The sequence below is a fragment of the Atractosteus spatula genome, chromosome 12, assembly GCF_055471065.1.
Source record: "Atractosteus spatula isolate fAtrSpa1 chromosome 12, fAtrSpa1.hap1, whole genome shotgun sequence".
In the NCBI taxonomy this organism is placed as follows: domain Eukaryota; kingdom Metazoa; phylum Chordata; class Actinopteri; order Semionotiformes; family Lepisosteidae; genus Atractosteus; species Atractosteus spatula.
Window position 1 is genome coordinate 4,017,760 of NC_142717.1, and position 19,220 is coordinate 4,036,979.

The window sequence follows — 19,220 nt, forward strand, 5'->3', positions numbered from 1 at the left end:
GATCAACATGAAAACTGGGGGGAAAAAATGAACCGTTCCCATTTTTTATCTGGAAGAGGAATTTTAAAGGTTTGATTTTAAGTGGAAAGGATGCTTTTATAGTTCACAGCACAGCATGCGAGCCTACAAGAGTACACAGATCCAATTAAGTTGGAGGTGTTGAGTGCCAAGCAACTTTTATGTTACTCCGGATTCAGAGCAAACAGGCCCTTGTGAGCACAAGTTTAAAGATTTCAGAGACGGAGGCGGCCTGGTTTAAGAGCAGTGCCCGGGCCGTGACAGTTCAAGAATACTACAGGAACGTACCGTGCAGCTGGGAGGCCTCTCTTGCTGAGGTCGGCTCTCACTTTCTCGCCCACATGGCGATACACATCCACGACTGCCGCTATTGCAGTCTCTCTAACCTAGAAACAGAGAGATCACAGAGAAGCCTTGACGTATTCAACTCATTTCCCTTTAAAGGCAAAGAATAAACCCCCCCCCCCCCCCAGATTTTCTGGACCTCTGAAGCGTTTAGAACAATTTAAAAGATGCCTACCACTGCCCGACTCCTCATCCTACAGCCGATTCACAAGTCCACATCACGTTTCCAGTGGGTGTATTGTACAAGAAGATTACAGCTTCCATAAATGAAAGTAAAAAAGGGCGAAGTGCTGATTTTTTTACAAAATATAATGAAGAATAAAGTACAGGAATGTAGGCCTTCATTATGGCTATAACCTAACTAACCAAAACTTTTCCTAAGAGGTAAAGGAACTGACAGTAAAAGTTCCTCAGCTTTTGCAGTTCACTGCTTTTATACCATTTCTCTTTGTAATCGTTTGGTCATTTGTAATTCTAAACATCTCCAGCTGAAGGACAGTTTAATTGAGAAAAGCGTCTTATGAGGTTTACCCAGCTCTGCCCACAGTAAGCGACTTGTGGCTTGGCACTAATCATTAATAACTGAAGTGAAACAGTGCAAGCACTTTGTGAATATTCAAATTACGTCAAGTCTGGGGGGGGGAGTCTCTCCAATGCAGCAGGCAGAAAGGCATTATAAAGAGCTGCTGGAACCCCTGCATCTGCCTTTTAACATTCATTCAGCAACTTTATAACGTGCTGCGTTCTAGTCGGGGAACTTCAACGAGCCTATTTTTCCACTTAACCTGACAAATCACTTTGAAAAAAGAAAAATGTGTTTATACTTAGTGCTATGCAATTGCCAAATATTAGATTGTAAAAGAGCCGAGTTTTACGTGACAAGGTTACTGCGGTTTTAGCAAAGTGGGAGACGTCGCATTCCTGCCAGTGCTGTCCACATACCGGCTCATAATAACAGCCCTTACGAATTAATCTCGCTGCAGAGCCCTGCTTGGCTCACCTGCAATGTTACAGATTTTGACATTCATGACCGTGCCTGCTTTATTCAAGGGACACTTTTCATCTCCGGACTTTAACCTGCAGTACATCTTTTAACAACATAGCAGTCAGAGGAGGATAAGGGGATATTTAATTTGAGCAAGACCAAGGGAGTCTCACACTAATTCTGGGTTATGTATCAAAATGAGTCATACCGGCTCTTTTGCTGACACTGCTGTGTGGGCAGCAGTCATTGAGGGGAGATGATAATTATACACAAGCACAGAGAACCCCCTGCAGGGGTATTACCAACTACCTTTATGCCTTTTACAGATAGTTGAAACAACTATTTTATTCTTAGGCTTTTATGAGTGGCAGGTGATCCATGTCAAAATACAGGACGGCTATCTCTGGACTTGAAGCCATCGAAGGTGCAGCTTCTAAATTAAACAGATCCGACAGTTTACAAGTATTTTCAATAGTGCAGATGAGGCTGAGACCCTGTGGGTGAAAATCAGGATAGCTCAAGAGCTCTTGGCAGGAGCAGCCCACCGTCACAGCAAGGAGGATCACTGTGAGAACGACCCACACTCCTGCACACCTGTTTCTGCGACGTGGACTGGGGTCTGTGCACTTTCATTAATGAGTGGATTAATGTGGTCAACGCCTGCATGGAGTGCCAGGTGTGCTGGCGAGCCCCAAAGCTCCAGTTTCCCCGAGCTGTCATGACAAAACCCCGTTACTGAAGTGTCTGACCCGTTGAGGAGGTCAAGGGTGAAGTGAAGGATACTGGTCTCACCTGAGCGTTCGAGTCCTCGGCCAGCGTGCACAGGAACGGGACGATTTTGCTGAGGGTTAAAGGCTGGGCCCCACACCTGGGAGTGACAGAAAAATGGAGATGGGACACAGCACCCAGACACGTGGGGAAGGGACCACCGCACGCGATGAGTCCGGGTTCGGCGAACGCTACAGCACACGGAGGACACGCCTCCGTTGCTCAAAACATCCGAACTACGAACTGGCCTGGCATCACCAGGAGAAGGTGGCTCCAGACTCACTGGGTTCAGGGAGTTGCTCACTCAGAGGCGCCGACATCTAACCTTTGCTCGGCAAGCTTGTGAATGTTTTTAGTGTTAAAGAGGAACCGCAACGCTATATTTTTATATTTTGGGGTTAGAAAGAATCGGCATCGATGAAAGAAAAGTAAAATGCACACAGTAACTTGTAAAACCTCCAATTTACATCACAAAATAGACAATTTCCAGGTGTGCACAGTGTCATGTTCTCAGATTCAGATTCTGGTGACATGAAGCTGCCGTATCGCACTGGAAATAAGCAAATACACCTCTTTAAATCTCATAGAAATGTTGCTCTCGATTTCAAGACGGTTTTGCAGACAAATAATATCTACTTGTTAACTCGGCATGCAGATCACACTGGAACATTTCTGCTGTACAAACTGTACTTATTCGCTCGTACATCACATTACGAATAATTCAATCTAACCAAAGGCAATCAAAAACAACCACAGGAAAAACATAACAATAATAACTACAACATGAATTATTATTATTATAGTCCCACCTGTATGAGACTTTTGAAATCCCAAAGAAACACTCAATACGGTCAACCTACTATATGGTGTCAATTTTTTTCTGCTTTAAATGAACGTATTTCTCCAATCACTTGAAGAAACAGCACAGTAATTCTAAATGTGAGCCACTAACACCATTGTATTGTGCAGAACGGGTCTCACACAAAGGTGTGCTTTTCTCAACTGAATGCAAAGGACTACACATGATGTAAACTGCAACTCCTGTTTTACTTGTCCTCTTTAAAAATACACTCCAGGCACACACACGCGTTAGATTTATAGTCTTCGATGAACATTGATATCACTGTAGCAGAAGCAAACTAACAGTTTGAAACTTCCATGTACTCACGTGTTTAAAGTTGCAATGAGACAGAGGCACATTGCTTCTCGACACCGGAAGTTCTTGTGTTTAAAGCCAGGGAGCAGTCTTTCCCAAACGTACTGTTGGGGAAAAAAAACAGTCGCGTCAACCAGCTGTACCAATATCAGCACCGGTCCGTTTTTCTCAAGTTCCTCCTTTGCAACTTTTGAGTCTGATGATGAGACAAGACAACCTCCACCGTCTGAGATCCCTCAGCCGGGGGTGGGGGCAGAGAGAGCAGGGTGGAGTGGTTTATTCACGGAGGAATGCCAGAAGCTCCTGACAGACCTGACGGAAGAAGGGTGGCTGGAGACATCATGGTGACCACAGTGGTCACCGCTGAGCTGGTCAAGTCAACTGGGGGGGGGACAGTGGAAGTGAAGTAATACAGAGACCAAGAACCCCTCCTGCCCAGACCGAAGGCAACCTCACTGCTCGGCAACGCGATGCTTCTGCACGTCAACCTCAAAGTGCCACTCTTCCAGCAGGACAATGCAAGACACCAGCGCATAGGATTACAACGACAACGCCAGAAAACGGTCCTCGTGGCCAGATTCTTCTCCTGACCCAAGCGCAACGCCAGTGGGAGCACACTGCCAATGGATGATCGGCAGGAGAAGTGGGACCAGCCGGCCTTGAGCAGCTGCAGAGGAAGAGTGGAGGAGAACACCACAGCAGCCTGTCCAGAGCGCGACCAGACTTTTGTCTCCAACGCAAACCAGTTTTTTCGTGTTCAGGGCTCGTATGTGGCGCCGATTTTCTGCCATTTCTTATTTGGACAGGGCTTGACATTCCCCTTTTGATAACTTACCATGATGTGCATCTTGTTCACATTTGAATTCTTCTCTCGCCCATTTTTGTAACCTCATTTAAATTCATTAGGTTTGATTTAAAGGAAGTTTTAAACTTTCTTACGCATATATGCACACACGACTGCATTTCTTTTGTGTATATATACATATGCAATGAGTGTGCAAATTAAATACATTAAAACTTTTGCCAGGATTTACAGAAAATCAGCATATTCTTCACCTGGTTATAATTTATCCCTGAAGGGCGTTACAAGTTGACCCACTGTGACTGTGAAGTGATATGTCTCCAACAGGGGGAGCTCCAATCATTTACACAGCACACAGGGTGTCTCAATCACATGTAAACGTGATTTTAAAACTAGATGACATAACTGAAATGGTAACTAAAAGGATTCACGTCAAAGCCTAAAATGTGCACATGTCCATGAATAGTTACCTGCTCCAAGAAATAACAGAAAGACACCAAAAGAGGCTAACCACCTTCAGTTTGCTTCTTGCCAAACACCCCTCCACAATTTACTAGCTGGACAAAACCGGGTGTGTGTTTTGTTCACGTAATTTCAACTGTGCCCGGCCAGAGGCAAACCCGGCGCAGCTCGCAGAGAGCCCAGTGCACTTACCATGACCGGGGCAGCCTGGTCCATCAGCTTGAGGATGAGGTTCTGAGATTGCTCTCGAACTTGGTCTTTGGAATCGCCTAGTCTGTCAATCAGGGCAGGGACAACTAGAAGGGAAAAAAAAAATCAAATGAAAATGAAAGCCCCTTCCAGAAATTTGGCATTGTGCTGTATTAATCTGGGGGCACGTTTATTTCACTTCCAGTTCCAAAGCACTCCACGATAACGCCCACTCTCGATTCACGCGTAGTCACCTGCAGGCAGGAACAGGGCAGCCAGTCTGAAAGGAGCAGCACGCTCGGCCACAAGTACACTGGGGTGAATTATGGCAAGCCCCAGTTTTACTCGAAAAGTACACCTTCAGCCACTAAAGGTCACTAATAGTGGGCGATTTGGAATCAATTAAGTTCCTCAAGGTACTTTGGCTTCTCCATAGGAGACTGAAGGCAAACAATGACACACACATTTTATTAATCCTTATACGGAAGGCCATGCTCGAGGACAGATGCTCACACCGGTGGGATTATGTGATGAGCGATTTGTATCCCTCTTAAACATCCAGCTTTCGGCACAACCTGCTCTCCGACATGCACTGCACATGTGCCTGTGCCCTGGAATCCTGGCCCGGCTCTCGGGGTTCAGTAGGAAGAACATCACCTCTTCCCTGACAGGCATGTGGTTTCATGAGAAAGCCAAGACCACATGAAATCTGTCTTTAAGCCCTGTAAACACAGTGGGGTGAGGGGGCAAGGCGAATAGGGAATCGGAGCTCCAGTGAGTTAAACATTGGAGGTATGCAGGAAAAGACAAAAAAAAAACCACACTGATCTTCTACCTCAGGAATTCAAAGCGAGATTTCATGCAAAAACTAAGACCGGGTGGCTAAAAATAGCCCTTGAAATGGAATTTTCCAGGTCAAAACAAACATCCCGTGAGTCACAAGTTCACTCACTCAGTCTGCCTTCACGATGGCAGCTCCTGACAGAAAGAAAACACTATAATGAAATGCAACACTACTGTAGGTCACTCCTAAGTTTCAAGGTCGTTCTAATGAGTACGCATAAGAGTGATCTGGCTGTTTACTAGACAGCTTTGAAAACTGAAAATTGTCATCTCAGTTTCCAGAAACAGAACTACAGTGGTGTGAAAAAGTGTTTGCCCCCTTCCTGATTTCTTATTTTTTTGCATGTTTGTCACACTGAAATGTTTCAGATCATCAGACAAATTGAAATATTAGACAAAGATAACACAAGTAAACACAAAATGCAGTTTTTAAATGAAGGTTTTTATTATTAAGGTAAAAAAAAAATCCAAACCTACATGGCCCTGGGTGAAAAAGTGATTGCCCCCTAAACCTAATAACTTGTTGGGCCACCCTCAGCAGCAACAACTGCAATCAATCGTTTGTGATAACTGGCAATGAGTCTTTTACAGCACTGTGGAGGAATTTTGGCCCACTCATCTTTGCAGAATTGTTGTAATTCAGCCACATTGGAGGGTTTTCGAGCCTTAACCGCTTTTTTAAGGTCATGCCACAACATCTCAATCGGATTCAGGTCAAGACTTTGACTAGGCCACTCCAAAGTCTTCATTTTGTTTTTCTTAAGCCATTCAGAGGTGGACTTGCTGGTGTGTTTTGGATCATTGTCCTGCTGCAGAACCCAAGTGCGCTTCAGCTTGAGGTCACGAACAGATGGCCGGACATTCTTCTTCAGGATTTTTTGGTAGACAGAAGAATTCATGGTTCCATTTACCACAGCAAGTCTTCCAGGTCCTGAAGCAGCAAAACAGCCCCAGACCATCACACTACCACCACCATATTTTACTGTTGGTATGATGTTCCTTTTCTGAAATGCTGTGTTACTTTTACGCCAGATGTAATGGGACACACCTTCCAAAAAGTTCAACTTTTGTCTCGTCAGTCCACAGAGTATTTTCCCAAAAGTCTTGGGGATCATCAAGATGTTTTCTGGCAAAACTGAGACGAGCCTTTATGTTCTTTTTGCTCAGCAGTGGTTTTTGTCTTGGAACTCTGCCATGCAGGCCATTTTTGCCCAGTCTCTTTCTTATGGTGGAGTCATGAACACTGACCTTAACTGAGGCAAGTGAAGCCTGCAGTTCTTTGGATGTTGTTGTGGGGTTTTTTGTGACCTCTTGGATGAGTCGTCGCTGCGCTCTTGGGGTAATTTTGGTCAGCCGGCCACTCCTGGGAAGGTTCACCACTGTTCCATGTTTTCGCCATTTGTGGATAATGGCTCTCACTGTGGTTCGCTGGAGTCCCAAAGCTTTAGAAATGGCTTTATAACCTTTTCCAGACTGATAAATCTCAATTACTCTGTTTCTCATTTGTTCCTGAATTTCTTTGGATCGCAGCATGATGTCTAGCTTTTGAGGATCTTTTGGTCTACTTCACTTTGTCAGGCAGGTCCTATTTAAGTGATTTCTTGATTGAGAACAGGTGTGGCAGTAATCAGGCCTGGGTGTGGCTAGAGAAATTGAACTCAGCTTTCCAAAGATGTTATAAACCACAGTTGATTTATGTTTTAACGGGGGGGGGGGGGGGCAATCACTTTTTCACACAGGGCCATGTAGGTTTGGATTTTTTTTTCCCCTTAATAATAAAAACCTTCATTTAAAAACTACATTTTGTGTTTACTTGTGTTATCTTTGTCTAATACTTCAATTTGTTTGATGATCTGAAACATTTCAGTGTGACAAACATGCAAAAAAATAAGAAATTAGGAAGGGGGCAAACACTTTTTCACACCACTGTATATATAGCTAAGAAGGCTGAAGAAGGCCACGGCCGAAACGTTGTGCATTCTCTCTTCTTTTTTTCAGCACGGAATAAACCTATATATAGCTAATGCTCCTAAAACTTCCCTACAGCATTTCAAGACTTTCAGTTCTACATTTTGTTGTTGTTCCAGAGTAACTACACACAATAGCAACCCATGTGTCCACACAACAGTATTATTAATACCGGCTCCTGGCGGATTCAGTAAAGACCCCATTTTACTGGTTATATACCCAGGAAGGTGCAACTCTCCATATTAAGATAATCAAAATGATTTAAATGCCTCCAAGAAATCTTATTGTGTAGTGACACCTAGTGGACATCCTTGTGTACAATCCTAGTGTACACTTGCTGTAATAAAGTTACTGAATAAAATTTGTAAAAATCTGAAATGTTTATAACCCTTACATTTTCTATTCACTCCAATTAACTTAAGTCACAAACTGTGCCATAAATAAGAATCGCAACAAGTACTACTATACTTGGAAGTTGCGTTCAAGTATAAACCTCAATGAGACAGCCTTTTTGTATAACTGCTTCCCAACATTCCAGTAAGGAGCTTAAGAGGGAAGCCTTATCGGGATATGGATAAGACCTGGATAACGGGGATACAACAGCGGATTTCACCCCCACGGTCTTCAAACTATCTTTCATGTCCTAAACCAAAATGTCCCGTCTCACGTCGAGGTCAGCGCAACTCCAGTCTGGAAAACCAAACAAGCCTCGAAAAGCTCGCGAAAGAAACAAAATCAGGCAAGACAACACTCATGTCAGAAAACAGCACATTTCCCTTTTCAGAAAAGGTTAGAACTGTGTTAATTGTGTTAGAATCAGTCAATCACATGCCTTCATGAAGCCAATGAATCAGAGAACCGCTGGAGTGGGGTCGAGTGGAATGAAGCTGCCGCGATGTGGCCCAGCTGTATTATAGGAGGTATTATAACGGCAGTATGGGTGCAACATTCAGCACAGGCTAGTAAAGAATAAAGGCAAAGCTCACAGGCCCGTGTGTGACAGAACATGTGCACATTAATGGCCATTCTAAGAATCGCGGGGACTTACAGGACATTCCGCTGTGTGGCTATAATGCAAAGCACATTTTGTGAACAGAGACAGATAATTCAGGAGAGATGGGAAACTTGGGGATGTAGGCCCTAGCTTAATGCCGCTGTCTAAATGAATGGCGTCACTCTGAATTAATCCAAACGGTGAGAATTGGGAAGCCTTTTTTTTTTGCCATTCTGCAATGCACATGCATCTGAGCTCAACACTCTTTCCAGAGACAACACCTGTCTCATCTCAAGTGGTCACTTCAGAGATCAGCACAGGCTTCTGCACTGACATGCACAAGATGATAAAGAAAGCTGAAGAACCCCCAAGTCTTTAATCAAATGATCGAATGTGACGTTCAAAAGCCTTAAGAAAAAGAGTACATGACTGTGATTGCAGCACGCACACCACATCAGACCCAAGAGCAGTCAGTAGTTTTCCACATCCTGCAAGTGTGTTCAACTCTGCGCAGAAGGGGGGAGGACATGAGATCTTCTCGTCTTTCTGCTGCGGTCGGGTGTCGATGACGACCCACAGCACTTCCGTGGGCACACCCAGTCAGACCGAGCAGGGGATCTAGCTGACAGATGCAGGACGAGCAACAAAGAAGCTAATTATAGCCTTGCTTGTTCACTTCACCTTCTGCTTATCCATCACACTGGTCTGCAGGGCAGGGCAGAAGGGCAATAATATTGATCGAGATCTCTGCAACCTTCCTCTCATGAGGCAGATGGAAGAATTAAAGCAAAACGGCAGTTCCAATTTCTCAGACCAGTTACTGAATCTCGGCAACAAAATAAATCAATTGATGGCGCCAAACTGTTTGAGAAATTCCAAATTAAGGTCAAAATCGTGAACCTTGTGAAAGTACGGGATAGTAGCCACGCTGTCGCGCGTTACTGTATTGATTTAACTTTCACTGTGGTTTGAAATGCACTCATCAATGCTGATTCTTTCTAACCCTGAAATATAAACGTAGCATTGCGGAGCTGTCGATCATTGTTTCATGTGGTGCAAACTGTCAGGACAACAGGATAACTGGCCAGCAGCTAGGTCTCCCTGCAGCTCACAGCTGGCAGCCCACTGAAGCCCAGCAGGTGTGAGCCTGGTCAGTCCCTGGATGGGAGACCTCCGGGGAAAGTTAAGGTTGCTGCTGGAAGAGGTGTTCGTGGGGCCAGCAGGGGGCGCTCACCCTGCAGTCTGTGTGGGTCCTAATGCCCCACCTTTGGATGAGAAGTAAAACCAAGGTCCTGACTCTCTGATCATAGCCTTCTAAAAAAATCCCTTTCTGTCAATTGGCTTCATCACTCTGCTCTTCTCCCCCACTGAGAGCTGGTGTGTGGGGAGTGTACTGGCGCACTATGGCTGCTGTCACATCATCCAGGTGGGGCTGCACACTGGTGGTGGTGGAGGGGATCCCCATTACCTGTAAAGAGCTTTGAGTGAGGTGTCCAGAAAAGCGCTATATAAATGTACGGAATAATTTTATTATTAGTAAAACACTTATAGTACACCACTGTAAAAGGCAGATATTGAATAATTCATAAACACTAGAGAATCACAGATCCGGCATCCTGGGCTCAGCTCTCACTTGTCTGTGCAGAGTCTGCAGGCTCTCCGTTTGCTCAGGGTTCCTCACAGCAGCACTGGCTATGGGATTGCAGTAAGAGCACCAAATGCGCACAACAGGCCACATGTCCTCTTCTCAGCTGGGGCTGCTCCCACACACCGGAGTGCCGATGAGACGGGACCAGGCGGCTCAGTCGTTCGAGCATCGTGCATCTCCCTCCAGGGTAGGCAGCTCAAATCTCCGCCCCTGCCCGCCACATTTCGGCCGATTGCTAAACTAATGACCGTGAGACTGCTGTAACTGTATGAACCAATTCTGTTTCTTTTTTTTTCCAGGTTCTATTAGAAAACTAAAGTGCACCAGCAAAAAAAAAAAAAATCCATCTATCACATCAAGCCTCCTGCACAACTCGTACTACTGTGGGTGTGGGGAGCAGCATAAAGTGAGAGACTCCAGTGCTGAGAATATCCACTTAGTATAGCTAGCAAGTCACCAGATCTCCCCCCTATACGACCGCTTTAAAAAGGCCTTAGAAGAATGACCAATCCAAGGAAATGTCCTTCAACCATGCAACTGCTGAAATCCTCAGAACGCAGGTGTTACATGCTGTTGAAGTGTTCTCAGGAACACACGAGTATCACCAGCCCCTGGCTCTTGTTCCAAATAGCCATCATCCCCTCCCCCATCAAGACTGGAGCAGAAGAGGCACAGAGAAGGCTGAAAACAGCACCTGGCTCGCAAGGGGCAGAGCAAGAGGGCAGATCAGAAATAAGCAGAACAGACCATAACCAGACCACCTATGGCAATGATAATGTGCTAGCAGCAAAGGATGTGTTAACAGCATCTCCTGCTGGCACACCAAATTCAAATAAATTAAAAACCTTGAAAAACTGAAACCGCAAGAAGCATCTTGCTCACAACCTTCTTACAAGGGCTATTTAAACGCTCTCAAAGAAAACCCAGAACAACTGAACCCAACCACCACAGCCAGCACATCTTGGCTCTGTAGATTAACTGGTTTTAGGAAGATGAAGAGTGGACTTACCAGTTCCTATGTACCCTTTAAAGCGTTCTGAGAGCCGATCTACGAATGCACTAACGATATCTATACCCATCAACGCCACCTGGAAAAGAAGGAGAAAATAAGTGCAAAAAAGGTTAAAACAATACTGAATAAAGCAGACCATTTCCTTTACAGTTCTAATGTTAGAAACCAATGTCCACATCATCATGGCTCGTAGGCTGGAAACAGACTTTCAAGTAAAATCAGTTTAGCCTTTAATTACATGTGGATAGGATGCTAAAACTACAGACCCATCCTAGGTGATGCTGGTAACACTGTGCCAAGAAAACACAGTGCTAGGCCTCGATCAGTGAATGAACTTGTCCTACAGAGCCCTGAGAGTACAGGTTCAAAGCTGGGTAACAGCACAAACCACGTGTGACTGGACCCCAGCAGCAGGTCCTCATAGGCAGAGCCATAAGCCAAGACTTCACACACACCGCCATCAGAAAAAAAAAAAACAGAGAGGTTAAAATTGAATTTATTTTTCGGGAAAAATTCAATTAAAAGGTTACCACCGGGTTACCAAACAGCTCAAGCTATTGAAGACAGCACTGGTGCTAAACAACTGGCTAAAAATAGTGACTTCGCCGAGTCTGTGCACACCTGCATGCCGGCAGTGACATCACCACGAAAAGCACTGCTCCTCCAATCAGAGTCAACTCTCCTGTAAGGCCAAGTGAAGCAGTCAGCTTGTCAAACTGCTCAAACAGACAGATGTGCGAGAAGGGAGTGCGCTCCATAGGAACTGTGCAACAGTAGTAATTCCATTATAGAGCAGATATGAGAAAAACATCAATTAGGAATTTCAAACATCACCTTTATGGCGCAATTTTCATTCTGTAAAGCTCTGTTCATTCAGATCTTTGTTTTGCAAAAACGAATAAAGCGGTATAAGCACAACTTACACTAGAGGCATTGCAACTTCCCAAATACAACCAATCGGCATTCTGTCCATACAAGATCCAACAAGCAGAGCTCCCTAGTCCGACAGTAGCGCAAACCTGGTTTTAATTACTGTACTTTACATTTCTGGTGAGCTATAAAATCTGACAAGCACAGACTTTCTTTTTGGATACATTTTTAAAAATGTCTGCATATCCTTCCCCAGAACTAATGACCCAAAAGTTTAAATATCAATTACTGTACCGCAGGTTTGGAACAAATTAAAACTGGATGCTTTAATGGGACTGAAAGAATCCTTGTAAACTGGGGTTTGACCAGGACACCACTGGCCAAAGAAAAGGCTGTGCTTTTATTTAGCAAATGCATTACCTTGTTGTTGGAAGAAACATTTATATTCAGTTTCCAGTTACCGAGTAGCAGGATCTTAAGGCAAAATTGCAACTCGCTTGCCAAGATCAAGTCAAGATCTCTTTTCAAACATTCAAAACAAATTACAGCAGCTACACACTGAACTAGCATTTGAGCAAACGTACTGCAATGTAAAAGCGTTACAGCTCAAACCCGATTTTCTTCTTCCAACCTGTGACCGCCACAGTTCAGAGTACTCTTCTGCTAGAGCCGAAAGCAGTACTGTCTTGGCCCCTGACGAGACTCCAATGGAGCTCTGTGCCGACACATCTGGAGAAGAACCAACATGCACACTACACAGAAAGAGGCCAAACCTATTGGCTTGGTTGCTGTGCTAGTAGCTCACTGACCCATGAATTCAGCAAGCTTTTCGACGGAGCCGACGCCAACAATGTAACACCCGTGTCCCGAGGAAGGCCAGGACTCACCGGCACACCTACAATGACATTTTTACATTTCCACTTCCAGCATCTGTCAGGGCAGCGCTCGCCGAAGCCAAGAAACCTAAACAAACAATGGCTAGGTGCTAATTAATCTTCCCTCCCCCCCCCCCAGAAAACATATGAAGGCCAATTTCCTTCACAAAAATAAAATACACCAAGAAATGGTAGTAGAAAGGAAATCAAATTAAAATTAAGGATCAGCAGAGATTGCACACTTATACTGCATTATACAAATTCCCTATTTGCGGTGCTGCCGTTTCCCATACATAATGCCAGGAACCCTTCAGATCTATGTGGCTTGTATGCTGCCTCATTGCAGCAGCAGCAGCGACAAACAGAAAGGTAAATTTTTAAAAAAGCTGTCTGTTGGGTCATTACCAGAGCAATAACCCATCGGATCATTTCCCATTAAGGAAGGAGAATTCAGTGTCCCACTGCTTTGCATTTTTCCTGCATTTAATAGCTCTGGGAGGGGCTATATGGAAAGATATTAAAAGACGAAAAAGAGGAGGGTGGGGGTGGTTCATTATTTTCATATCATGAAGAGCATTCACACTGGTTGTCTAAAAGCTCTTTATTGAGAAGGTTAACATGCTACTGAGCCCAAGAAGCAAAGCCCTGAATATCTTATCTTTTCTGCAGTAATAATCTCAACACTGACTGTTCTGGACTGCAGAGCTGGAAGCCTGCTAATAAATGTTAAACAACCTAGTTCTTAAACTGGAGTATTTGTTTAGATTGCCCATCTTATTCCTTTAAAACTTCCTTCTGTTTTTATGCTCGGCACTGTGTAACAAGAGCTGTGAGATACTCACATCTATTGGCAATGGCACAATACATAATGCACAATTCCAAAAAATTCCATCAACCGGTTATTTTTATCTGGAAATCCAAATGGATCAGCAATACACTTATTGGAAAGACTTTAAGAAGATGTTTGCAAATGAAGTATCTCATCCAGCAATCTGGCTTCTTTCAACACAGTACTGACTTGTAGCAGTTTCCAACTCCCACAACTCCTTGTGCAAAGTGCCTTTTACTCACTCCTGTTTCACTGTTGATCTGGAAGCTCACTGGATGGACTGTTAGTATCTGAGGATATCACAACTTCCATCAGGAGTCTTCTCAGTTCAAGAAGATAAAGCTCTTAGCTTGACAGGGGAGGACACCGAGCTTGAGCACAGGAACATTCTTGCTGCTGGGTAATCTGTCCATTGAGGAGAGACTAAGTTGTGCACTGAGCAATGCCTTTATTTACATTCTACACTTTTAATTATACAGTCAAAGATGTGTGCTCTTTAATTGTTCTACAATGTGGTCTAAGAAGATGAAAAGGTGTGTGCTCATAAACCAGCGTCTCCTCGTCAGCTCCTTCAAGCTCAGCGTTTCCCATTGTACATCTCTAGTTTGTTCCTGCTGCAGCTGCATGTCAAACCTCGCACTCTGTGTTCTTCTGCCTGGCATTTGCCCAGTCTTGAATGCTAAGTTATGAATTCCCACTGCAGCTTTGTTTTCTAACCTGTCGTTTCAGTCGTCCCTTTAAACCCGACCCATTCAGCAACAATGCCAGATCCTAGGATTTTACGCCTGTGCTTGCAGTTCACTGGACTCCTTCCTGTTAACTGGACCCTGCTCCGTTTAATCATTTCAAATGTTCAAAAATGGCTTCTCTTCAGGCAGCAAAATGCAGAGGAAGAAAGCGAACGGATGCAGACAGCCAAGCTATATTGTTCAACGGGGCGTTTGAAAAGAAATATTTAATCCATTTTAAAGTTTTAAGGGTGGCTTAAAAACACTCTTCAAAGACCAGGCTTTGCTATGCAAATATCAGGCAGCAGTCAGTACGAAAGCGACTATTCCAATTACACCCATTCCTCAAATTATAAACAAATTCTCCGTGAAAATCTGCTCGTAAGGTTAACATTTGTAAAACGACATCATAAAAAATGAAATTCATTCAATGGCTGCTCATACAGCGGGCGACTGCTGTGCAAAGAATATCTTGTAAACTCACGGTTTGTCCAACAAAAAAGCAAAAGTTTTTTGTTCACAAAGTTCACAAGCCTTTTCCCCCCAGAAGACTATGCGCTTAGCCCAGGAGAGCACAAGTGAAAGTGCCTTCGATTAAGTAGTGATGGACTTTAAACAGATGGGCAACTGCTTCCAGACCTACTCCTCAGTTTTAGAGGACTCTATTGTGGGTGTGCGGTTACACATTAACAACAGGGGGAGTTCAGAAAGGAAATAAAACCTTTTATGGCCGCTGGTTAAAAAAAAAATCTACCTTAATGTTTTAGCATTAAACTGCACTGTGTACCTATGGTGTAGGTCACACAGAAAATGGCTTTTCTATGTGCCTATCTGACCAAGAAACAGTTTTGACAGGTAGCTTCACTGCTCATTTTCCACTCAGAATCTATTCGACAAATCTGATGGGGGGAAAAAAACTTTCATAATATATCAAGGCTACGAAATCTTAGATTTTTTTCCCCACAGCAACAGAAAGGACAACTGAAAACATCTTTTCCAGTGTTCCTCAGGAGCATCTCCAAAACCACAATACAGTACCAGCATAGCCTACACACCAGTCAATCAAACCATTGGTTATACCAGCTACAAATACTGAAGGATTACAAGACAGCGTGTAAGGCTCAGAGAGGATGAAAATATAGATTAAGACCTTAGAGATTTCAAATCATACCACTTTGAAAAACCACCCACTGCACAGCGTTAGTGCGAGTAGTCCTAGCTCTCCCATGTGAAACTGTGCACATAGTCCCAGCGATGCTTAGCTAACGCCCTGTATGGATATGGTGTTTGAATGCTGATGTCACCGATGTGCCGCCGAGCAGTGGCAGATCTCCAGAGGGATATTAGCCCAAGAGAAGGATTACCATCTGCTGGCGTGGGAGTGAGTGGACAGAAAGGCTGGCCTTTGGCTCGTACAGAACCCGCCTTCATTCTAGTCCAAAAAAAAACAACAAACCTGATGTCAAATATTGCCTGCTCCCATTTTCACATTACGACGCACCTGTCTTAGTGCAGGGAAATCGAAACAACATTTTTACATTTCCCTTGACAGAACGCTGCTTTGCCAGTCCTTCGGCGAACTTTGCCTTTCCCGTTCAGACACCCTACTGAAGGAGCCACCGCCATATGTACATATGGCAGTAAACTCCTCTACTCTACTCTCTGGTATCCAAACTCGCACCTAATGAATAAGGTCATGGGTTTCGGTACGAACTGCTTCAGTGGCTACAGACCTAATGACATATTCCTGACTGATTGGGAATCGGAGCACTGGAATAACCCCTCCCCCCCCCCCCCCCCCACACACACACACAGTCTCCAAACCCCTCTGGAACAAAGAGGAATACGTACTGGACCTGGCAATGCAAGGAGTTAAATTAAGGCATGTTGCACTCTACTAAAAGATTAAAAGACTTGATAAAAGCGACATTTAATATTTATAGACTCCACTGCGCTGTGCCCGTTTCCAGGCCCTTGAGCACGTGTAACATGGAGGAGAGCAGAATTCACCTTCACACGTTTGGCATTCTGTTGGACGGCCAGCAGTCGGGGTCACACCATACATTAGTTCAAGGAAGTCAAAGGGTTTTTTTTAAAACAACCTGGAGTGCACAGCACACTTAATTTGTCTCTACATTAATTGCAGGCATATGGTTTCTCCAGATTAACAATAGTAAAGGGCATCTGTATTTACGTTCTGCAGAGCTTTAAAAAACAAGGTGCTTGATTTGCAGAGTAACCTGCTTAATGTCACACACCATGAAGGAAAAGATAGACATTGCAGGTGCGGCCATAAAATAGTAAAAAGACACAGGTAGGTCTCAGTTTATTCAGAGGGGATGCATTCCTGAAAACTGATGCATAATTCAAAAACGCATAAATTAGAAACTACATCCGCATAACAATGAGTGTAAACAGAGAGGAATGAATTCCAGGCTCCGTGTCCAACCAGAGTTTTTGCACACCCAAATAAAAATAATTAAACACGCTTAATGATGTTTATAGTGGTATACTAAAAGCTATTTTTAAACAATGTTAATTTCACATAAAAGGAGAAGGACAGACTGTCGGTGTGTACACAGACACGTCTGCGCTGTGCAAATATATTCAATCCTTTTACTTTCAGTGAGTCTTTTCAACGCCATTATAAAATCTGACCATATAGTTTCTTATATAAGGCTTTAGTTGATCGTGAATTGTTTATTTCATGTGTTGTATTTATAAAATGTCCAGTCCAAGTGCCAGGTTTTTGAACATTTCGGGCGGGCTCGTCGTCAAACGTATTCACATTAAAGAATTCCTCTGCTCTTCTTTCCACCTTTAACACAAAAGAATAATGGAGCCTTAATAGTAGGAAATCTTTAATAGAGTGCCTGCACTGCATTCATGCTCATCCAGTTACATTTAAAGGCGTCTTCAACGTCCAGCGATCACACTGTCCACGAGTGTGAAACCTGGCGCACGACATGATGAAAGCCTTCAAAAACGTTGTGTTCTGTTAAGAATAATGAATTCTGTGAAACCCAATTTAAAGATTGCTTCACACCACCTCACTGTCTTTTAGGGCTTTACTTTTTTGTTAGAATTAAAATGCTGTCTTAAGAGATTAAACCAGAAGTGTGTCTGAACAGTGAGATGACGGGAGATGAACGGCAGGTGGAAGAACACCTGAGCGGTCTTTGTGTCAGTGTTGTGCGTCACCCAGGCGACTCTATTGAACCCGGGGCACAACAGGGCAGGTGCAGTGTGCATTTCCTGTTACAATGAGAGGTCACGAGTCCTAAATTAAGAAACGGCAACTTAAACCAAAAATGAGCATGTAATTTGAGACCTACCCATGTTTCCATGTTTTTTTTTAAAATACTGTATCTTTCTTTCTCTTGTATCAACAATGAAAAACCTCATAGCAGGAACTGAAACAAAAAAGGAGAATAGAGGCAGGCCAGCTCAAAGCTCTGGGCTGGAAGAGGGGTTGTGCATCTATTCGGGGCCCTGCTGGGTCTATTAAGGACACAGGAAGTCGGTGTTTTTGCTGTGGAGAGCGCTAGCTGCACAGGAAGTGACCTCAGAGAACTGGCTGCCCCCTACAGCACGATAACTTCCTATGCTTTAACACACTGGACTGACATTGACCCACTTCATGCCCGCCAGACTTTCTCCAGTCCAGAACAGTTACCCTGCAGACACAGAGATACTAAAGTATTACGTCAACAAAACTGCGAGCAAATATTACATAAGTCAAAGGCACAATGGGCTAACAAATTAGAGCTTATTTACAAAATACTGGCAGCATTGGGAGAAAACCAACAGTTGCGAATAAAATGGTTATTTATAGAAATACTTATACAACTGAAGATCATCTTGGACACTATTATCGGGTGCCCTGAGCTCAAAAAAGACTGAGCTAATTTGGAGAAGTTGCAATTCTGCAATTGGCAGCTCTGAGCAGCTTTTCTGTTACTATGCCTATTTTTTTCTGATATTTCCATAGATAATAACCCAAACATCTTTTTCGGAAAGTCTTCGAAAAAAAAGACAGACTAGACCTCTTCCTTTCCTTTCCTTTGCGGCCCTGTCTGAATCAGGAGGGGGTCAGAGGTACCTGGTGAGTGTCAGGACAAAGCATGAAACCCTTAGAAAGCTATGACCAATCAAACACATAACATACCATGTTTCTTAGCAAATGTTTTCTTTTCATCAGAACCCTTCACATCATTTAAGAGAAACTATGCCCATCACAACGCCCAGAATCCATTAACAACGTAGTTAACAGTTGTTTTTGCGGCATGTTTAAAAGGGAGATCTGCTCTCAGTTGAATAAAAAGGTCCTTTTAGAAGGAGAACTGGGACTTGATACCAGAGCTCATATCAACACCTCCTCCTGCAATATCCTAAACTCTCCATCACATGTCTTCTGAAGGACAGATTCTGTTTTGATTAGTTATAAAGCCTTAGGGCTGCCAGAACAAGATTTTGATTTAGATTCAGGTTCAGAGTTGACAGTATTTTATCAGAGTCCTGTTCATTATAGCGCTGCAGAGCAATCAGAACATGGCTGTTTCCATCCTTAGAGAGGGTTAAATTTCTCCTTCCCGGTTACTGTAGAAAGGGCTGAAACCGTGCACTTGCTTACCAGCAATCATTAAAACAGCACACAGACATGAGCTAAAGGGGCACTTTCACTCCGAGCCTGACGTGCCACACGCTCGTGTCAGTATCCCATCCTCC

General features: G+C 43.8%; 1 protein-coding gene across 15 annotated transcripts in view; it reads right to left on the reverse strand.

Annotated features, from left to right (window-relative positions):
* The window catches only part of clasp2 (cytoplasmic linker associated protein 2), a 101,451-nt gene that overhangs the window by 78,820 nt on the left and 3,411 nt on the right, over nucleotides 1-19,220 (reverse strand). For all 15 annotated transcript variants that reach the window (XM_088928802.1, XM_088928801.1, XM_088928797.1 and 12 more), the window contains exons 2-6: nucleotides 11,188-11,266; nucleotides 4,729-4,832; nucleotides 3,285-3,376; nucleotides 2,141-2,216; nucleotides 307-404 (exon numbers count right to left, since the gene is read on the reverse strand). In XM_088928802.1, the coding sequence (XP_088784928.1) occupies nucleotides 307-404; nucleotides 2,141-2,216; nucleotides 3,285-3,376; nucleotides 4,729-4,832; nucleotides 11,188-11,266 (449 nt within the window). The remainder of the gene's footprint in view (nucleotides 1-306; nucleotides 405-2,140; nucleotides 2,217-3,284; nucleotides 3,377-4,728; nucleotides 4,833-11,187; nucleotides 11,267-19,220) is intronic.